Source organism: Prenolepis imparis, unplaced genomic scaffold (genome assembly GCF_030444845.1).
Source record: "Prenolepis imparis isolate NDT839.2.m4 unplaced genomic scaffold, iyPreImpa1.0 SCAF_4, whole genome shotgun sequence".
NCBI classification, from domain to species: domain Eukaryota; kingdom Metazoa; phylum Arthropoda; class Insecta; order Hymenoptera; family Formicidae; genus Prenolepis; species Prenolepis imparis.
Genome location: NW_028141162.1, coordinates 14,481,461 through 14,504,644, shown reverse-complemented (window position 1 = coordinate 14,504,644; position 23,184 = coordinate 14,481,461). Strand labels below are relative to the sequence as shown.

The 23,184-nt window shown below is 33.1% G+C and overlaps 3 protein-coding genes across 6 annotated transcripts; all 3 read left to right on the top strand.

The window, feature by feature from the left end:
- Nucleotides 1-135: 135 nt before the first annotated feature.
- LOC145935675 (uncharacterized) lies at nucleotides 136-6,964 on the top strand. Its single transcript, XM_083037194.1, has 7 exons — nucleotides 136-408; nucleotides 1,167-1,412; nucleotides 1,488-1,725; nucleotides 1,942-2,222; nucleotides 2,322-2,815; nucleotides 4,430-4,672; nucleotides 4,979-6,964. Coding segments are annotated over exons 1-7 (1,830 nt in total). The 5' UTR covers nucleotides 136-406; the 3' UTR covers nucleotides 5,305-6,964.
- Nucleotides 6,965-7,575: 611 nt separating this feature from the next.
- On the top strand, nucleotides 7,576-16,638 carry LOC145935745 (putative ATP-dependent RNA helicase DDX5). 4 transcript variants are annotated; one of them, XR_014425265.1, is made up of 7 exons: nucleotides 7,576-7,731; nucleotides 7,942-9,149; nucleotides 9,432-9,491; nucleotides 11,465-11,695; nucleotides 12,002-12,172; nucleotides 12,607-12,753; nucleotides 16,501-16,638. XR_014425265.1 is itself a non-coding variant. In XM_083037334.1 (7 exons), coding segments are annotated over exons 1-6 (1,821 nt in total). In that variant the 5' UTR covers nucleotides 7,576-7,729; the 3' UTR covers nucleotides 12,454-12,468; nucleotides 12,607-12,950. The 4 variants fall into 4 exon arrangements, 3 of the variants coding, with proteins under 3 accessions (XP_082893460.1, XP_082893461.1, XP_082893463.1); XM_083037334.1 differs by lacking the exon at nucleotides 16,501-16,638 and adding an exon at nucleotides 12,305-12,468 and having other exon boundaries at nucleotides 12,607-12,950; XM_083037335.1 differs by lacking the exon at nucleotides 16,501-16,638 and having other exon boundaries at nucleotides 12,607-12,950.
- Nucleotides 14,555-22,622, top strand: Pect (phosphoethanolamine cytidylyltransferase). Its single transcript, XM_083037339.1, has 6 exons — nucleotides 14,555-14,980; nucleotides 16,501-16,638; nucleotides 17,747-17,926; nucleotides 18,051-18,477; nucleotides 18,927-19,147; nucleotides 20,246-22,622. Exons 1-6 carry the CDS (start codon nucleotides 14,934-14,936, stop codon nucleotides 20,340-20,342), a joined length of 1,110 nt encoding a protein of 369 aa, XP_082893465.1. The 5' UTR covers nucleotides 14,555-14,933; the 3' UTR covers nucleotides 20,343-22,622.
- The last annotated feature ends 562 nt before the right edge of the window (nucleotides 22,623-23,184 follow it).

Sequence of the window (23,184 nt, the reverse complement as noted above, 5' to 3'; positions counted from 1 at the left end):
GCACATCATCGCGAATATGGATTTCGGCCGGAAATGGATGACCCGCAGCGGTTGGTGGTGGGGGAGGAAGAGAAAGCGTCCGTGTATCACTCCGCCGCGGTCGCCATGGAAACGGTTTACACGGAACTACTTGCGGAAGTTCGCCCGTTAATTTCGATCCGTCGATTTGCCGGTGGCGGGCGGACAAAACGTGTACTAGATCGAGTCTTTTTGGCGTGTAAAATTGGTCGGCTTTCAATTTTCGACCGAATTTCGCCGAGATCCATCCGGGAGATCTCGTCCTCGAGAGCACGATCTTACGAACGATTCGAGATCCGCCGTAGATACATACCCGAGTTGAGCCAGGTTCCACTGGAATCTCTCGTGGAATCGTCCTCTATTCGTAAGAAGATATTCGCTCCTTTCGATGTAAGTACGCAATGACGATGTCGTACGAAAGGCAGAATGATCGCTCTCGAAAATCGGCCGTCTTCTGGGACACCCGCGAAATTCTTCGCAGAGAAATATTGCTGTTATGTGGCTCTCGTTGCGAAACGTTAATCGATAACAGAAGCTCGTGTCCGATATTTCGACCGTTCGGAAATGATATTTTCTTGCTTGTCCGATCGCGACACAGACCGAATTATTCTCTTCGTTGAATTTTCACGATTCGCTTGCAGAAAAACGCACGTTTGATTTTATTTCCATCGAGAGACCGATGACTCTTCGAAAATGTAAAATGGACTATCCTATCTATAAAAAAGGATAGAGTAATTAAAATTACATTGTTTTTTATGACAATGGAAATTCCTCTTGATAAAATGATCTGCAGATTTTTTCTTTAATATTTTATGGATCAGTCTCAGTTGATTTACTTTTCAATAGTTTGTACATAATCAGATATTTTTATGCCACATATTTTAATACAGACTCTAATTTAGTCTATAATAAAAAATAAGGCACACATGGAAATTATATTTATTATGTAAATCATGTTCAAAGTGTTGTCTATGCTTGACGCTAAGATAGTTTGAAAAACTGGAGCTTATACTGATAGACTGAAATTTTTATCAACTTTATTCAAATTTAGTTAAAGAAACCTATGATTTATTGAATAAATTTTATTACATAATATGTAGATTGTATTTTTATCAAAAATAGTTTTCTAAAAGCATATATATGTTTAGGTTTAATCGTGACCGAGATCAAAGTAGAGGCCGTCGTGGTGGCACTACCAGAGGAGGCAGTGATAATGGACGTGGGCACATTGCCAGCAGATTTCCTACACTCGGCAGAGGAACTGCTAATAATGTACGAGGTGGATTAAAGGGAAAGCAACCTGGTGGTGGTTTAAAGAAAATGAACTGGGATCTTCGTACTTTAGAACCATTACCCAAAGATTTTTATATAGAGCATCCTGCGGTCAGAAATAGGTATATTTTAATTTTAAATAATTTATTTAATAAATACACACTGTATGCATGTGTTGAATTTAATTTTAAATTTAGGTCTAATGAAGAAGTAAATCAATTTCGCGAGACTGCAGAAATAACTGTAAAGGGCGAAAATGTTCCTAATCCTGTGCAATACTTTGAGGAGGGAAATTTTCCGCCTTATGTAATGGAGGGTATTCGTAGACAAGGATACTCACAGCCTACTCCAATTCAAGCACAAGGATGGCCTATTGCTCTCAGTGGTAGAGATCTTGTTGGAATTGCTCAAACCGGTTCCGGAAAGACACTTGGAGTGAGTAGAATAAAAAATATATGTTTTCTAACGATTTGAAATCTGTCTAATAAATCTTCTTAGCAAAGAACAATTTTATTGTTACCTTACATTTATTTAATAACAAATATCTTTATGGCAAATAGCTTCATGATATTAATTTTATATAATTTGAATAAATAAAAAAATATATATATACATATGTGTGTATGTAGAATATTAAAAATTTTTTTTCAGTACATTTTACCTGCAATTGTGCATATCATACATCAACCACGCTTAAGCAATGGAGATGGTCCAATTGTTTTGGTCTTAGCTCCAACTAGAGAATTAGCTCAACAAATTCAAGAAGTAGCTAATTGCTTTGGAGAGACTGCAGCTGTTAGAAACACATGTATCTTTGGTGGTGCGCCAAAAGGACCACAAGCACATGATTTGGAGAGAGGCATTGAAATATGCATTGCTACTCCAGGTAGACTTATAGATTTCTTAGAAAGAGGGACTACAAATTTACGTAGGTATGTATAATTTTAAATTTCATTGATTTATATATTCTGATAGATTGATTATAAGAAAAATATAATTATATTTAAATATCATTTTACTATATTTGTCAGATGTACGTATCTAGTACTCGATGAAGCAGATCGTATGCTTGACATGGGATTCGAACCTCAGATACGAAAAATAATTGAGCAGATACGTCCCGACAGACAAGTTTTAATGTGGTCAGCGACGTGGCCTAAAGAAGTTCGTGCTCTTGCCGAGGATTTTTTGACAGACTATGTTCATCTTAATATCGGCTCCTTGACCCTATCGGCCAATCACAACATCACTCAGATCATTGATGTTTGTCACGAGTATGAGAAAGACTCGAAGTTATATAGACTGCTTCAAGAGATCGGTACTGAAAAAGAGAATAAAACTATAATATTTGTGGAGACTAAACGTAAAGTGGACGATATCACGAGAAACATTAGACGCGAAGGATGGCAAGCTGTGAGTATTCACGGTGACAAAAATCAGCAGGAAAGAGATCACGTGTTACAAGAATTCCGCAGTGGAAGAGCACCGATATTAGTTGCGACCGATGTAGCTGCTAGAGGTTTGGGTAAGTAAAATTCTATTTATTCGGCTATGCTTTGGTGTAGGTTATATTAGAGGAATTACGGTTAAACTGGGTATTGGCAACACTTATTGGATTAGCCGGTGATGCGTTGTTAGAGTGAGGCCAGCCGACAGCTGTGTGTATGTAGCAGTGTGTGATGCATTGGAACTTTTTATTATTATTGACTTCGATTGTATCATAGAACCATAATTATTTATAACATTTTTTATATGGTTTTATATGTCTTTTTACATGCAATTTTTTGTTCTGAAATTATATATATATTAAACAATCTCTTCCTTTTTATAAACTTTTTTTTTTTTTCTTGTTTTTATATAAACTCATTTTTATTTTTTAATGTTGTAATATTATTATTTTTTTAACAAATCTATATTTTTCTTATTGTTTAAAAATTAAGAAATATTTTCTCTACATCTTCATATTTAAATAAAAATGTAAACTACTTATAATATATTTGTATATATAATTAGCTTCAATGTTGAAAGAGTTTTAATAATTTCGATAATAATATATGTAAGAACAAGGTTCTAAAAAAATGCACACAAGCTACCACTAAGTCTGTCTGCTTTTCTTTTTCAGAGGCACAGAGTACCCTAACTCAACGCGGTGTACTGCCAGTATTGGGCAGACACAGTGACTATTTTATTTTCCTTTGCTTATATTTTATCACAATTTCCAAGGATAGATTCATATATGATTTAACTTCTATTTTAATTTTCTCACTATTGCAGAATAGCGAAATAAATTCTATAACATACATCACATGACATTCAATACACATTAAGTGACATATGACAGATCACAAAATGTGTATTGTGTTTAAATATTATTCAAGACCAAATGGTTTTCTTTTGCACACCATAAAATGATTTTAAATATATATGAACACAATTTATATAATTGTGATAACTTGAAAAGTGCAATTACTAAATTATTCATCAAGTGCCTCTTAACTGTCCAACTTTAAAGAATTGTCATACAATGCCTATCAAAACTAATGCACTCAGGCTTAAACCCTAAATTGCTGCCTCTATCCCAAACCAGACACAACCGCTGTGTCTGTCTAATCTCTAGGCCACCAATATTTTACCATAAGAAAGCAACCAGAATTGCCCCACACTTTAAAAACAAACAGGGTCGTTCTTGCTGATTTCGCATCGGAATTTTTAAGGTAGGTGGCCAAATCTATTTTATTGACTAAATTCTTAAACAAAAAAATTAATATCAATATTTGACTAAAATAACATTATACTTTTTATATATCTCAATATAAGCATTTAATTATTTCACATGTAAAAATACATTTTTTATTACAAACATTATTATCTCTTTTTTTCCACTTTCCAACAACTTAGTAATAATATTTATTCACGTGTATGAACACTACAATAGATAAACTTTTATGCACAATTGATAATATTTTTGTAATAAAAATTAAATAAAGAATATGTAAATTTATTTTCTAATCGACAAAGAATTAAAATATATTTTTTGTCTGAGAAAGATATAAGTTATACATATACATTTATATATATCATATAAAATCATTGTTTATTTATACCATCAATTCTGATATTTTCCATGACATTTTCACAGACGTGGATGATGTGAAATACGTGATAAATTTCGATTATCCATCTTCATCGGAAGACTACATACATAGAATCGGTCGAACCGGACGTAGACGACAAACCGGAACGGCGTACGCTTTTTTCACGAGCCACAATATGAAGCACGCTGGAGATTTGATAGAGGTATTACGAGAAGCCGGGCAGAATGTCAATCCACGTCTCAGTGAAATGGCAGAAATGGCCAAGGCTGGAAATTTCAGCAGCAGAGGTATGTTTCTGTAATAAAATTGAATTTCTCTATCCTAAAAAAAAAACATTTTAAATTAATTTTCTCACTACTCGCATTTTTGTCACGTCACTACATGAAATTACGCATAGTTTCTTTTATCTTTCTCATTCATATATATATTTCGTACATATTTATTATATATTTTGTTCTAAGTACTATTAGAATTAGAAGAGACTGAAAAAAAACTGAAGAATTGAAGGAAAAATCTAAAATAGAGAAATTCAATTGTATATTGATGTATATTCACCATCAATTTCTTACATTTCATATCTACATTATTATAAGGTGCAAAACGTTTCGGCACCTCTGCTGGTAATGGGACTGAAAGGGGTCGCAGAGGAAATAACGATGGTAGAGGAAGAGGAGGTACTTCAACAAGAGGAAGAGGTTCTTCTCGCGGCGGAAGTTCTTATCAATCTTCTTCGACTGTTTATACAGGGTCGGATTATAATAATTATAGCAGTATGAAACAAAGTTCTTCTTTGGGTCAGCAAAGCACGGTATATGGATATACCACGCAGAGGAGCTATGGACAGGGGAGTATGCCTCAAAATTACGGGGGCGGCGATAACTACGGAAATGGTTATCCATACAGAAGCACAACTTATTAATTGCGTTCTTATACAATCGATAATATGTAATAATCTTTTCGATGAAGTATGAAATGTGTCATGTTTAATTATAGTGAATTTGGTTGGATGCACAGATTAAGGCCTGTCGTTGTTTGACATAAAAGTTATAATACATAAGAAAAAAAGCAGAAAACAAGGAAAAATAATAAATTACGTAGTATAAAGAAAAATATTGATATAATAGTGTATATCACACTATACTATCAAGTGAATAATAGTCGATTAATGTTTGTAAGTCGACAATTTATTTGTCAATTTATCTATTCGATAATGTATTTGTTACATATAGTGTGTCCATCCATTTGCATATTTAACACAATGAAAAAGCTAAAGAAAGCTTTTGACCCGATTTTAATGCATTTACAGCTAACTTTACAAATTAACATTTAATAAGAGCAGAAGAGTATGAGTTCCTATATAATATTAGAGTGCAATCACTCAAAACTCAAAATCTTGATTTTTTCTTCGTTTAAGAATAATTATTTTATTGTAATTCTATTTTATATATGCAATAGATAAGAGTTTTATTGATAAATATGAAAAGTTGAACACAGAAAATTATTACAAGTAATATATATATATTATTTCTGATTGTGTGTGTATTAACCTTGTTTATAGGTATTATACTTTGTTGATTGGTCTTAATGAGTAATTATTTTATTATATGCAACATATAATAGAACGAAGAGAAAGTTGTGCGAGTTAGAGATGTTTGTGTCACATACAATTGTATGCAATACTTGACCAAAGATGTTAATATTTTATAAAGTATAATACTTTATAAATACTTATATTACTTTATAAAGTAATTTAATGTTAAATTGTAAAGTATTCCTTACTACCTTTTATTGTTCTAGTATATTTTGCTATTACTATTCTGCGACAAATTCTTTGACAATTTATTTTAAAGATTAAAAATTATTATTAATCTTATATTATTTTTACAGCTTGCTAGTATTATTATTAAAGTTATTTTAATTGCTTTTATTTAAATGCTTGAGTAAAAATAAAGTTTAATTAGGTTTTTTAGTGTCGATTAAACAGCCCGTTGTTATATGCCATTAAAATGTGGCTAGGGAAATGTGATAAAAATTTGTCAATGAATCTGTGTGAAAAGAAAGGCGATCGATACTATGCATATAAATATTAATTTACATTTCTTTTGTTTTAATGGAATTATGATGATCTAATCTTGTAGGAAATTTGATTGAATGTACTAGTAAGCATAATAGATGCTAAAGACTAACATAAACAAAGTAATAAGATAAGTATAAGATGTATAGCACAGAGTGTAATTTAGTTAGCAAATGTTTAATTCAAATTATCACAGAATACATGTTGGACATATGATATATATGATTACTTGTATTTGCTTTTACACACTTGGCTAAATTAATGCACAGGAGGCTTTGTCTCTGTATCAGTATCAGTAAACACTAATATGTACAATCAAATTTGCTATTTGATAATCGACTGAAAAAATGATTGTTTTTAATTATTTGTGATATTAGAGATACACAATTGTTTTTAATAACTGTGATATTATTTGATGATAAATTGTTGGAGCTTATCACAGAAAGAATGGATATGTATGATTTATTACATGGTTCTATGTTGCAGGATTAATAAAATTAACTTCCGTTTTCTTGGAAAAATCTGCAGAATTTTCCCTTGCATCCGCAGCATAAAATATACATCATCTTATGTATTCTCGACATTTCAACTAGCTAAATCTTCATAAGCTGTATTTATTAAACAATTTAGAAGAACTACTATTAAATTCAATGTTTATGATTAATAATAATATAGAAATGTATTTAAACACATAGGTTTGATTCAAGCATAATTTTCTATTATTTATTGTATTTAATTCTGTCTTATTCATTGGTTTGTACAATAGAACTATATTTTTCTATTTTGAAATTTGGATATAAAAATAGGACATGCGCAGTAACATGCTTGAGTATCCATCCTGTCCACGAGATGCGCGCGCATAAAAAAGGAAGTCTACTACATGTATATACATCTGTACCTAATTTTCAGACCGTTGCACGCACCTACCTCATTTCTAGTTTCCTGTATTTTTTATTATTCGTCAGTGTGTTTGAGACGATAATTGACTTTCCAATCAAGTACTGTAAAAAAAAATTAGCGGTTATCGCGCAAAATATTATTTTTCTTCATATTTAATCTGTAATTGAATGCGCGGAGGGACTATTTCTTAGTAGGCCGCCATGACGCTGCAGTGACGTCAAACATCCTGTTCTCGCCGTTCTCACTCTCTTCAGCCAAGGGCCTCTGTACGAAGCGAATCAATCATCATTCACTCGGACCACATTTCAGGCTGTTCTAAGGAAACATCGAGAAATCTGCACGGAAGATAGCAACACATTTTCCCGCTACAATGTAAGTAGCTAAGCGAAATCGATTAAACGAGATCTTCTCATTCGTTTTTCTTCAATTGTCATTCAACTTTTCGCGATCTCTGCTCGGTTAACTCGGTGCGCCATTTTGTGAAATCTCGTTGCCTTTTTGCGGTTCGCGAACGATCGAGGAAATTAGTTTAATTAACGAAGGATTTAATTAAAGATTGTTTTAATTTGTTTGGAAAAAAAGGGCATACGGTGAGCGCGAACGTTCTGACAGGAGAGGCGGTGCACGAGGCGGTGGAAATCGATTCGGTGGACGCGATGGTGGCGGAGGAGGAGGGGGCAGCAGATTCAGCAGCGGAAATCGCGACAACAATTTCGGAAACAACAACTTTAAGAATCGACAGCCCGGAGAACGTCTACGTAAACCGCGATGGGACATGAGCACCCTGCCGCAGTTCAGGAAGGACTTCTATCAGCCGCATCCCAACGTCATGGGACGGAACGTCCACGCGGTCGAGTCTTATCGTTCCGGTAAAGAGATCACCGTGAAGGGGACCAACGTACCGGGTCCTAACATGTATTTCGAGGAAGGCGGCTTCCCGGATTACGTTCTGAACGAGATCCGTAGACAGGGATTCGGCGAACCGACCGCTATTCAGGCGCAAGGCTGGCCCATCGCTCTCTCGGGTCGCGATATGGTCGGTATAGCGCAGACGGGTTCGGGAAAGACTCTGGCGTACATCCTGCCGGCGATCGTGCATATAAATCATCAGCAGAGACTCAGCAGAAACGACGGACCGATCGCCCTGATCTTAGCACCGACCAGAGAGCTGGCGCAGCAGATTCAGCAAGTAGCTGCAGACTTTGGCATGTCCTCGCAGGTGCGAAACACGTGTATCTTTGGTGGCGCCCCGAAAGGTCCACAGGCACGTGATTTAGAACGTGGCATAGAAATTTGCATCGCCACACCTGGGCGTCTCATAGATTTTTTGGAACGCGGTACTACGAATCTACGTAGATGTACGTATTTAGTTCTGGATGAAGCAGATAGGATGCTAGATATGGGCTTTGAGCCACAAATTAGAAAAATTGTAGAACAAATACGCCCCGACCGTCAGACTCTCATGTGGTCTGCGACGTGGCCCAAAGAAGTGCGTAATCTCGCGGAGGAGTTCTTAACAGACTACATACAAATCAATATTGGCTCTCTACAATTGGCCGCCAATCATAATATTTTGCAAATTGTGGATGTGTGCGAAGAGTATGAGAAGGAGAGTAAATTAATGAAACTTTTGGAAGAAATTTCGAACGAACCGGAAAATAAGACTATAATATTCGTGGAAACTAAAAGGAAGGTGGATGATATAACAAGAGCTATTAATAGATACGGATGGCAAGCGATTGGCATTCACGGAGATAAAAGCCAACAAGAAAGAGATTATGTATTAAATCGTGAGTGTTATCGTTATAATTATTTAATATATAAAAAGCAAATAATTTTTTTACTTGTAAATATTATTTGAAATTTTATCTTAAATTTATTTCTTATAAATTAACCTAGAATTGTAACAAGAAACATTGTCTACAATATATTTGAAATCTTTTAAGATCGTGCAATGTATTTCATATTTTTTTAAAAAGAATACTTATCTTACATTTAGCTTTTATATTAAATTACTTTTATTACTTTTAAGAGTTGTAATATGATTTGTAATGCGAATGGTATTGTTTTAGAGTTCCGGAGTAGCAGATCTGCCATCCTAGTGGCTACGGATGTAGCAGCGAGAGGTTTAGGTAAGAATTTGTAGATAAATAGATAGGATGTAAGGGTCAGGCTGCGATGGTTATTTCACGATTGTGAAAATCATGATATTGATATTGTAATGTGGCAACGGATAACGGCATGTGCCAGACTGATTGACGTTACTTTTTTTTTTATACATAAGTGTGGTTGGGGATAATTCAATTACTCTTAAGGAATTTCAGGAATGAGTCGAATGCCCCATTTTGATTTCATCATTGATATTCTTTTGTTACGTTGATTTTATTAGCTAATTATTTCTTTCCGTCGAATTAATAGAGTGCGTATTCGAGCGCACCAAAGTAATTAACATTGTCTTTTCAGCAATACAGAATAATGAAGGAATAAGTTTTAATTATTCTGTTAACTTCTTCTAAGTCTTCTATTAATTAGGTTAATTATTATAAGCGGATTTTGACGTTTTTTTTAATATTCTCGCATATGTACGAATTCAAATACTTGGCACATGATACATCTTAAACGATGCACGTGCGTGTGCATTAAATAAAATATAAAAAAATAAAAATAAAAAAGAACGTCAAAATATTTCAGCTTTAAGAGTAAGAGGGCCAGGTAAGCGGTTTGTGTGTAGCCAGGTTTATCTCTTCTGATTTTCTACTCTCAGATCGAAACAAGTCTTGTCAGTCTGGTATTAACGTGCTGTTCTATGTGTTTTCAGAGGCACATGCGAGTCTGGAGTCTTAGAACTCTGCAGCTAGCTTTGGAAAATGTAATTGAACGGGGCGTGACTGCTGGTCGCCGCCCCCTCGCAACAAGCTAACGCTGTGCCTCGGCCACCTTGCCACTCGAAAAAACACTCTCACTCTGTACCTGCTACGGTCCAAAGTATGGAAAGTAATGTCGTGATGTTAGGACGTTTAGCGCGCGCATGTGAAAATACGGGGAAGAAAAAGAAAAAAATATCAGTTTTACATTCGTTAGATTGCATCAAGTCGCGCTCTGCATTAATTGTGATAATTATTCTAAACAGTTATCAATATATAGCTGCGTCTTATCTCGCAAGTATATATCACAAAGCGTGGACAACTCTTATTAGCGTACGTTCACTTTGCCAAGTTTTTCTATGTTTCCATTATTTATTAATTTGGATCGTGTCGCGCGCGAAAATTCTATAACTTAGGACAATAAAATTAAGACGGAACTTAATGATCACTGATAATAATTATGGCATTGAAGTGGGAGTCTTCACAATATTGTGGTGCGTTATTCTTGATGCTTAATTATTCGATGGGAGTACATGTGGGGGTTGAGTGGAGGACGCAAGATGCTCACTTGGTGTTCCAACCTCTTCACCGAAGCAATGTACAAGGACCAAATTTCGAAATAGCCAGCACAGATCCATACTTTGGTGCAGGAGAGAAGGGTGTAATGTTGCCTCTAAGAATAAAAATCTAGAGCTCGCTAATACGTGAAGCGAGAATTCCATGAGAACCATCTGAGCTCTGATTCCTCTACATTTCCAAAAAATGTATTTACATTTCCAGCTTTAGTCGCAAACAGGTAATTAACATGCAGACTTGCTCTTTGTGGTCAACTTGAGTGTTGTATGCAAATTGCAAATGGAACTAAAGTTATTTTATTGCATCTTTGCGAAACAGTATCATCTATTTAAGGTAATCTTTATATACATTTTCTTGTTTGAATATCATTTCAAAACGTCGAACGTTTATTCAGAAGCATTGCTGAAGAAGGCAAGAATAAGCAGCTGACAAATATTTATTTATTTCATCACCTTGTATATTGTATTTTATAATAGCAATTGTTTCAAGATTTGATGCAAAAAAAATCGATAATTTAAGATCACAGATCCAAGATTCTTTAATTCCATTAGCAAAAGGCAACGTTCTGGTAAAATGCTTGAATCAATTCGCTTTATAAGTTAATTGAACCACAAAGGAACAAGTGTCTTCTGCGTGCCGCGATTTTAATTCACCACATCTCGCAGATGTCGAGGATGTCAAATTTGTGATAAACTTGGACTATCCGTCCAACTCTGAGGACTATGTGCACCGTATCGGACGTACGGGTCGCTCGCAGCGTACAGGAACCGCATACGCCTTTTTCACGCCCGCAAATGCGCACAAGGCTAGTGACTTGATACAAGTTCTAGAAGAGGCTAAGCAAGTAGTCAATCCGAAATTATATGAATTATCCAGAAATCCTTCTGTTTATAAAAGTAAGTGTTATTCATTCTTTTCGTTAAGATTTAAGATGCTTAAAGAGACAATTCTTTTTTTACTTTATTTATATTTGAAATATATAATTAATATTGGAAATATTAAAAAATTATATTAAAAATAATATATATAAATTATCAAAATAAATTAATATATTCATTAATTCATAAATTCATTAATAATATAAATAATTTATCAAATTAATATGTATAAATTATTAATTAAAATATAAATTATTATATAATTTAAAAAATATATAAATTCTCTTTCTATCATTTCTAATATTGTATTAATTGATGGACTAGGAGGACGATATGGTGGACGCAGCGGAGGTGGTGGCGGACGAGGATCCGGGGGCCGTGGGGGTTCGCGAGGTTCTCGCGGGGGCCGCGATGCGGGAGATAGAGGAAGATTCGATCGTTCTTCCGGCGGCGGCGCGAATGATCGTGCCAATAAATGGACCGGAAGCAGCAGTGGTAAGTTTAAAGAAAATCCGTGACCATTATGTTGCTTATCACATCCATTAAATGCATATTAAATTATGTATGACATAATATAGATTGATAAAATACTGTAACTTATAAATGTCTGGTCTTTGTTTCATGTAGGTGGCATGAGCGGAGCTAGCTATGGAAGCAGTAAATCGTTTCCCCAAAATAATTTCGGGAATAGCACTTCGGGCGGTGGCTCCAGCAGCTACAGCCAGAATAATAGCGGATATGGTGGAGGAAGTTATAGGCAACAAAATGGCTATTGATTTTAATGATAATAAGTAAGTATTTATAACGTAGCGAAAAAAAGAGAACATAAAGAAACATTATATAAGAGTTATCTAGAAAAGAATAAATTGTCCTGAGGACAATAGATTTCCTGTTAGCTTATCTCTATACAGCTTTTTCGTTTGTAACAGAATGTTCCAGAGGCTCCAGGGAATAATAGCAATCGGCGACGCAAGTCTGATGCAAGCCGACATGCCCAGAGTCGCCCAGAATCGTTCCGAAAGATTTACATATACATTCTCATGAGCATTCACCTTCTTTTTCCTTTCCTAATACACGTAAGATCTTCATTAGCTTATTTAATTAACATTGCAATTAGTTATACAAGTCACGTTTAGGATAGCTCTTTAATAATATATAGGCGGTCAATTACATCTTGTAATTGTCACCAGATGATGTAGTATTAAAACAATTAAATCGGCTTGTTGCTGTACATTCAATAAAATAGTATAAAAATGATACTGAAAAAAAAGTATTGAAACGCGTTATTGAAATTCTTTATATAAATAATTTTTCTCTTACCTCGACATGTCTTTTGGACACTTTCCTATTTTTACATTTCAAATCATAACATATATAATATTTCTTTTAATTTTGAAGTAAAAGGCTAAAAAGAGATCCAAAATTTTGTATTTTTTAAGGAAAATATGAAAATTATATAAGCCGTAAAAACAATACGATAATATTTTGAGTAGAGTTTTTTTATAATCTGTTTACACGGAGCACTAAAATTGCATCAACTTGTCTCTTATTGTTGGACAAAATTTATATTTACATTCATATTTTTTAAAGATGGTCACATAAAAATGCGTCGTGAATCGTAAATCGTCTTTATAAGGACGATATTCACTCGATACATTAAGTATATATAATGACATATTTTGACAAGTTATTTTACATATAAGATGGATGAGTCACATGAATGCAGATAACATATTGTAATAGTAGACCTACGATGAAGTATCGTCTTATCTAAAACGCCACTTGAGATATATTGCTAATAATTCTATTATGTCATTATCAAGAATCATTAATCGTTATCGAGTACCATTAATCGTTATCGAGTACCAAGAAAGACAGTCTTCATTCATTGGTTAATCCGATTTATCAAGAATCATACGATCCGGTCAGAGTTTGCTTTACGATTTCCCACACATTTGGTCGCGTGCGTGTGTGTCTTATCACTTATGAATAAGACATTTGTTATGTCTACTACTAATTATGTTGTCTACTTTTCCACGATAATCAAGTCTTTTCACTTTTCAGTTATTTGCCGCAATTACATATTACATGTTTGTACCATATATAAAAAAAATGTCGTGTTCTCACTTTTACGAGATTTTAGACTATACGTAAATTTAAATTTAAAATTCTTCATAACAGTGACAGAAACAAACAATGCAAATGCAATTTTTAATAAACATATTTTTAATTTAAATTCAAACGACGTTGGATCCGTCGGCTATTCTGTTTGTAATTTAATTCTATCTACATTCCAGAGATGTGTCAGTACATCTTTTCATTTATCAATATTTTTGGAATGTGATTAAAATATTTAATCTAATAGATTAGAATTATTAGTCAATTTATTAGAGTTCTTTTGATTCTTTTCATTCATTTTTTTAGAAGAAATCTAAAATTATCAACAAAATATTATCGAATTCTATGGTTTTATTCTACTACTATTCATTCTTATGGTAATGACAATGTCTAGTATGCTAATGTATATATGCGTAGCTTGTTCTACGCATAAATGTATATCTACATAAAAAAATAAAACTCGTATACATTAGAAATTAAAATTAGAAACCACGAGGCTAAAAATAAATAATGTGAAACAAATAGGATCCAGCGTCTCTGCCATACGAAGTAATTTATTTACAATGAACACGATTGTATATATATATATATATTTCAATTACACATCTAATGCGATAAAATTCGTTTTAGGAATGTGATGTGTTGTCGAATTTTATCAAGTAAGAAAAGAAATGATTAATAGGAGAATTAACATCATTCAATACGAAATTTCTCTCAATATTAAATAAAATATATGAAAATATACGCGCGTCTGACAGTAATTATCTTTCACTGTGTCTCGCGACAGTGGATAGGTAAGAATTTTATTTTTAATTTATTTTATAGGCGCAAGAATATTCAATTTTTTTTATTTTCGTATCATAGAAATCTCGACACAAATCCCTACTTATTGTTAGTAATCTCGACTCGCGGGGGCTGTATATACGACAGACTTTAAAAGGTGACGCGCGCAGTCGGTTTTTCGAGGGCGTTTGCGGCAGTCGCGCTCTCTCTCTTTCTTTCTTTCTCTCTCTCTCTGTCTCTCTCTTTCCCTCTCTTCGAGGTTAACCCGCAGCTCGGACGTCATTCGTTACGACGCGACGAAGAGAAACAGTAGTTTGTGTATCGAGAGGCGCGACGCTGGGTGTTCACGTTCGTCATGACAGAGGAGACTCGTAAAGAGGTTCGCGTTTGGTGCGATGGGTGGTGAGTATCGATGTGGGTTATTTTTTTTATTCGGGCATCGCGAGAATATTTACGGGGAAGATGCGAGAAGCAGAGATATCGCTCGATAAACGCGCCGCTTCGTCTCCCGGCCGGCTGACAAAAGTCGTTGGACACGTGTCGATTCTCTCGGTTCTCGGCGATGACGCGCGTAGATTATTTCGTATCGCCGTTATTATATATAGCTTCGCCCGTATATATAAGAGCGTGAACAATCGATATTACTTTGTCGCGTTCGAGGTACGTCGTCCCCTGCTTCCGGTGCGACATTGCGAGTAAAATTAATTTCCGAGTTAACGTGCGCGTTCTACGAATCTCTTTAAACTTCGTCATATCTCGATTTGGTTATATAGTTGTAGAAAAAAAATTACAGAGTGAGCGAATCTTGATAAAAAAAGAGAAAAAAAGACGCGGTAGTTTATTATACTTTAAAATCAGGCTTTTTTGTACGAGGAATCATCAATAACATTTCACACATCTGATCGGAGCCAGTTGCATTTATATCGACCGTGACACAATTTAACGTATATACGTGTCCTTGTTCCGGGTTTCGATGAAATAATGACACGTATAGTAGGGGATGACCACGAATGAATGACGGACGATGTTTATTTGTAGCGTCGAATTTAATCTTAATACCATAAATATATATGAACGAAACTTTAATATATTTAAAATATTTTCGAATGTATATAAAGAAATCTCATATTTCTATATCGATTCCAATGACGTCAGCAATCGATTATCGATTATTAAGAACCATACTTAAAACGTAACCACAATTTTCGTCACGGTTATTTGTCACACTTCACACTGTTATTCTTTAATTCATTTACGATGGCGCAAGATTCTCGGAATGCAAGGCTATAAAACTCGTTCTGTTTATATTTAAATTCATCGTATTTACATAATTTATATACGAATGATTGGACAGCGAAAATTATTTGATTTATGAAGTAAGTTAGATTTATCATAGTTTCGAATAAGGTTAAGTATTAACTTGTAAATACACGCATATTTAATTAAAATTCAAAATTTCGGTTTATTCATTAAATGACAACGTTTAATTATATATATATAATTTCATAAAAGCGATAGAAAAAGCACATGCAGTACATAAAGCGGCACATTATCTGTAATCATATTTTATCGCATCGCTGTCATAATTCATATTTTGCGTTATCACAAATCACGTGACTAGTGCAATATTTATCGAAGCAGTTTTACGTTCAAGGTCCATTGATAGAATATACTCTCTTTTCGAATTTTATTAAATTGAACTTTATTTGTCCTAGATTAATAGTTTTGCGACGATATAAGATTCAACTTTTCTTTAATTTTGTCTCGATCGGTTTTGCATCTCTTTTGAATATTTTTGTTTTTATATTATATGTTTAATGATACTTTTTCGTTAATATAACTTTTTGATAAATCGCGAAATAATATTTTATTAACTATATAAATCATATATGTCATCATGAATGAAATGTCATTGATTGCAGTTACGACATGGTGCATTTTGGACATGCAAATTCCTTGAGGCAGGCCAAAGCCTTAGGAGATTATTTGGTGGTTGGTGTACACAATGATGAAGAGATCACGAGACACAAGGGCCCCCCCGTCTTTACCGAACAGGAAAGGTATATCTCGTTCCATTGCTTTCTTGAAGGAAATTACATAAGGCGTAATGACTAGTCACAATTTTGATTATCATTCTGCAGTTAGTGATTATGTGTTAACCAGTCTTTCAAATTCTGCAATTATTTTCCTGAAATACATACTACTAGTATAGTAATTTAGAGCGTCTTCTACATAATAACTTAATAATTTTGGGTTATTTTTATAAATTCTACGCAGTAATATTTATAATTCTATATGTCAGTTTTTGATCATCATTATTCCTATATGTATTATAATTATTTATGTTGTATTAATTATTCAACGTAAAAATATAAAAATATAATTTTTTTTAAATGTAATATTTTATACTATTTTTCATTTAAATGAATATGAACAAAGGAAATTGATAATAATATAAACATTTTAACATGCCATTGTAATTATTAACTATATTAGTGTAACGTCTTCATTTAATTTTATTTATAAATATTTTATTTTACTCATTTTTTAGATTATTTTTATATTATGTATTTTTATGGGAGGGGGGGGGGGCGTGTAACATTTTATTAGAAAACAATGTACATCTTTTTGTGTATTGTGATCATAATTTATGTTCGATTGAAAAATAGATTATTGTGAAAAATGTTTATGTAAGTTTCATAATCATCGTATGAGAATAAAAAATTAATGTATTCCAAAGCTATAATCTCATTGTCAGAACTGACAAGAAAAGTTTTGCTAGAACCTTGACTTTTTTTTAAATCAGTATTGCATAGAAAAAACTATTTATGTAGCTCAGAAACACAATGTAACGTAAAGTTACTGTAAAGAAAGAAAGAAAGAACCTTGTCTTGTCAGCCGTTTATATAAGTTACTTTCTCCGATGTTAATTATAATAAGGATTAGATAGCATACAATCATATCATACAAATACGGATATAATGTTGCGCATGCAATTCTTAAAATAAAAACTAAAATTATGTAATTTATCACAATTCTGTGAATAATCACTTTTACATATATGCAACAAAATAGATAATGATGATAATTGTATAATTAAGACAACGATATTAAACAACAATTTTATAATTACGACTGTTAATAAATGTTAAATTCTTTTTTATTTAGGTACAAAATGGTGCGTGGTATAAAATGGGTGGACGAAGTAGTCGAAGCTGCGCCTTATGTCACTATATTAGAAACATTAGACAAATATAACTGTGATTTCTGTGTTCATGGCGATGATATCACAATGACGGCTGATGGTGTAGATACTTATCATTTAGTCAAGGCAGCCGGTCGTTACAGGTACACTTTTATAAATTTTAACAAGAATATATCAATTTACTATTCAATTAAATTTTCATTGATAAAGATGATACAATTAAAAGATAATACTATTTTTTACTAATAAGATATATAATTATTTCAGAGAAGTTCAACGAACAGCTGGCGTTTCAACGACCGATCTTGTAGGTCGCATGCTACTAATGACGCGACAGCATTTTCGACAAGGTGACAACGAGTACAGTGTTGACCGAGAACCGAGCAAGCGCATGGGTCAGGATAGAACTGCTCGTAGTCCATGGACCGGCTGTTCGCAATTTTTGCCGACCACGCAGAAAATAATACAATTCAGTGACGGCAAGAGTCCACAGCCGGACGACAAGATCGTGTACGTGGCAGGCGCGTTCGATCTCTTCCATGTAGGGCACTTGGACTTCCTGGAAGTCGCTAAAAAAGAGGGCGACTATCTCATAGTCGGACTGCACACGGATCCAGCCGTTAACCGATACAAGTGCGGCAATCATCCCATTATGAACCTTCACGAACGAGTCCTCAGTGTGTTGGCGTGCAAGGTGAGCCTATAGTTTACTCTAATCATTCGAGATAATTTTTTTAACTAGAATCCGGGTGAAGGCACTAACTTGCAGTGCACAGTTGTTTGCATTGAGCGCAACAACGATAAATATTGAACAATGATAGACAGAGAGAGAGAAAGAGAAAGGCAACTATAGTGCAGAGCCTATCTGTCTTTTATTTAATGTCCAGTGGCGCTCAATGCGAGCAACCAAGCGCCACGTTTTCATGACATATAAGTCATAGCGTGGAAAAATAAACTAGTATAATATATGGATTTTTTCAATATATAAATATAAATATAAGACATGATTTCCGCAGTTTCTATAACGCATTTTCTCCAATAGGAATTAATAAATCGCGCTATTGTTTTTGAGATAATAGAAGCAAGTTATATTATATCTGTAAGAGCTCTTTACATCATAGTCTCTTTTGTTTGCATTTACAGTACGTCAATGAAGTTGTAATCGGTGCACCGTACGCAGTCACGAGAGATCTAATGGAACATTTCAATGTCTCTGTCGTGTGTCATGGACAAACGCCTATAATGCCTTGCGAGGATGGTTCAGATCCATATGCGGAGCCCAAGAAGCAAAATAAATTTAAATTGTTGGATAGCGGTAACGATATGACGACGGAGAAAATAGTCGAAAGGATCATTCTTCACAGGTATGTTTCTTTATGTTATGTATATATTGGCACATTTTTTATCAGAAACTTTTTAAGAGTAATTTCTTTGTGCCATATATATTCTGTGTGAATTCTCTAATTATAATTTATAGAGTATAATTACTCTCATAATAATTTATACATCATAGATGTTTTAACTAATTATAAAATTCTATATGAATTATTTACGCATCGTTTCATTTAACGATATTTTCGATTTGGTTAAACAGAAAAATTGAGTTTTTTACAAACATATATGTGTTTGTAAAAATTATCTATTTAATATCTTTATTATAAATCCACCACTATATCACTATACCCGCCAACATCCACTGCCATGCATTTACGTTCGCGGAGAGACAGAGTATTATCTGACCGCGTTTAATAAAGATAATTTGACGGAGGATAATGTGCAAAATTGCACGAAAAGCTCTTGCCCGCTAGCAATTCGAACTTTCCACATTTAAAGTTTAAATTGCTCATACAATTATATATATATTATGATTATTTAAAAGAGTGCTGCAGAATAATATCACGTTACTCGAGCGATGATACGTTATCGCAATTTGATTAAATATTGTCTTTCGTCATCGGGTTATTATATATCGTTCCTATTTATGAAGTTGAACACATTTTTAGGATATATTCCTGTGAAGACTCCGTTCTTATCTGTATCCACAAAATAAGATTTATTTTACATTGCAAAACTAAAATGTTTTTAATTAGACGGAAAAGCTTTATGTATTAATTTTTTATTTTGCTTTTTATATCCCCTTAGGCCGAACGAGCTTTATACAGTTATTAAGAATTTCAACAATCGTTGATGGGACAAATCTGGTTGTTTTGTACTCAATTTGCAATAAACGCATGTTTATTTACTTTCCGTTATAATTTCTTGTCGTTCATTCATTTTTGCTTCTGATGGAATATGCAAATTCGTTCGTTTTGCGAAATATTTTCTTCCATTTTACTCCACTCCTATCGTAATCCGTCGTAATCCACTATAGCAGCCTTTTCTGATGATACAACATCCATATATCCCAACGACTATTCCTAGCGAGTATTCCTAGCACGTGTTGATCTAGCATCTAATTACAGGTTGGAATACGAGGATAGGAATTTAAGGAAGGAGAAAAAAGAGCTTGCTGCTTACGAAGCCCTCATGAAGTCTGAGAAAAATGACAGGATTGAATAATTATTATTTGTTTTGTTGCTTTTCACGAACGTTCGCGAAGTGTATATGTGTGATAATCAGATTTTATAAAGTCGATATGTAAATATGATGTCACACTGACACTTAATTTGTCGTTTCGAAATGCCTTACATGGAGTTGAAGTAGATATTTACAGTTCGACACGCTAGAAAAGTCGATTAGCGAAGTGGAGAGATCAGTGTTGAGTGTTGATTTTCATTTGTTGTAATATGCAATGAAAAAATGGTACACAACGACGAAATTGTGAAATTGAACGAATATTTTATATGCAAGGTGTGGCCAGAGCTATCACCATTTCTTTCTTTTTTATGGATTTTTTAATCAATTTTTGAGTCATATTATTATTCTTTAAACATATGTCAATGTCTATTTAAAATTGCGAATGAAGAGAATCATATTTTATTTTCCTCTTTATGCAATAAATTTTGATTAAAATTTCAATTTGAGATTTTGTCAATCAAACATGATGTGATACAAGATCTTTTCTCATGAATCGGTTACTAAACTATGAGAAACAGAATTCAAGACTATATATTTAGCTTTAGAGCTTTACAAGCTTTAACTGAGTGCTTTAATTCGCTGAGCAATTCTGCTTTATCTCAATTACTAATATAACATAAATATAAAATTAATTTTAGAGATCCATTTATCGAATTGTATCATATCTTAAGAATAGTTTATCAACAGATTTTTTTAGTATATAAAGTTAAATAATTTCTTCAGATTTTTTTCTAGTCGCAGATTTGGAATATAGTCCTGGAACACCATACATATATCTCGACATATCTCTAAAGACGAAGTCGTCTTAAAGGTATATCGCACGTTATAATCGCCTTTGAATATAGATATGCTTAGTAATTATCGTCACACGATGTGAATCGTGATATTCGTTGCTTGATTCAAACATTGAAAATAATCGTAATTATCATGTAAAGAGAGTAATCATTTTAAAAACCAAAATCAGATAGTTTCAAGTCGAGTTGTTGAATTTCGATTAGTTTCACAGGTTCGTTTTCATCGTACGATAAACTTGTTATCATCATACCATATTCTATATCGCTTTTCTTAAGTCTCGTAAACACCTAACAAAGTTTGTTATTTTTGTTGATCGCAGTTTCGATATTTTTGCGAATATCATTTGAGTTTTACTGGATAGTAAAGTATGGTCTTCAAGAATCGTATATTTGTCCTCATCGTGGAATATAAATACGCTTTTTTACATTTATGAAATATTTTACGTGTATTTAAAATAGCGAAAGTATATGGAAACGCGATTATGCGTACGCAGGTATTCTATAATTCTTTATTCAGGAATTACGATATAATCGAAATAAACGTAGACAAAGAGCTAGATTCAATTCGGTCTAATTAATTGAAAGTTCCTGAGAATTTATAGATGCCTATATATTTTTCGGCGATACGTTTATTCTGATAGCGATGTGCCGAATTTTGCGATTCATGAGACATCTGGCTAGATAGAGTTGGCTAAGTAAGTTGACTAATTTTAAGTATTAGGTTTTCTAATGCAAAATTAGAATATGTCCAAAAATAGTAATGGAGCCAAAGAAGATTAGGTTTAGGGCGCACGTCGAATAAACTGAACGCAAATTCAAGTTACCGTATATTGTCGAATTTTAACTGTTTGTAGCCTGGGAATGAGAAAAATACATGGCAGTTTGTTCGCAAAATTTATTGTGGTACAAAGATAGAGAAAATATGTTAAATCTAATTAAATTACTGAATTCTTTGTTCAATATTTTAAAAAATTACTACGATTGATAATTATTAAACTATGATATCAAATTTTCATTAAATAAGAATCGACCCAACAAAGTTGATGAATAGTTTGTAATTCAATGAATTTCCAATATCATATATGGATGCAGTTATGCAATATGCAATCAACCATACCAAATTTTTCAATTTCGAGATTTTCATTGCAAATTGTGCCTGATACATTTTTTCAGATACATTACATAAAAATCTCGAAATCGAAAAATTGGTGGTTAGTTCCATATTGCATAACTGCGTCTATATAATGCAAATAAGTTTCTTCATATACAATGTGGCGACGATAATACATTGGCGCCTATAAATTTTTAGCGATAACTGAATTAGATTATACAGAAAGAAAATTATATAGTTCGTGATTTTCTACAAGAGAATCTACGCCGAATAAAAATTGTAACGCGCAAAAAATATATTTAATCTTTTATTTTATTTTATAATAAATAATCATTGTACACGGTCATATCTCTACAACAGTCGCGCAATTTCTAATGTATTACACTTCCTAATTACCTTCACGGATCGTTAACGATCGATTACCGTGTCCTCAGAATCGCGTTGCCCTATTTTTCGCGACTTTTTTATCATTTTTTTTGTTTGATTATTACTATTAAATATATAATATTTTAAATTCTTTTAATATATAATTTTTTTATTTATTTTTTTTTTTTAGGTAAATTTTGTGCACCTCAGAACTTGTAAAGTGATTCTTAATAATCACAAGCTATTTTAATCACAACACATCTAACTAAGTAATATAATAATTACACACACGTCTTAAAAAAAAATTTTTTTTTTTTTTTTTTTTCGTTAAAATTTACGATTTTTAACGTTAGTTTTTATTAAAAACAAAATTAATTTGAAATTTATCAAACTTATATTTTTATAAAATGTGTTTTATTCAACTAAAATACAGATTTTTGTAATGTTATATATATTAAATATTCGCATTGTTAACAAGTTTGCTGTAAAATGCAGAGAACTTTGTTACATGTGTTTATTTACAAAGTGAGAAATTCGTGCAACCAACAATATA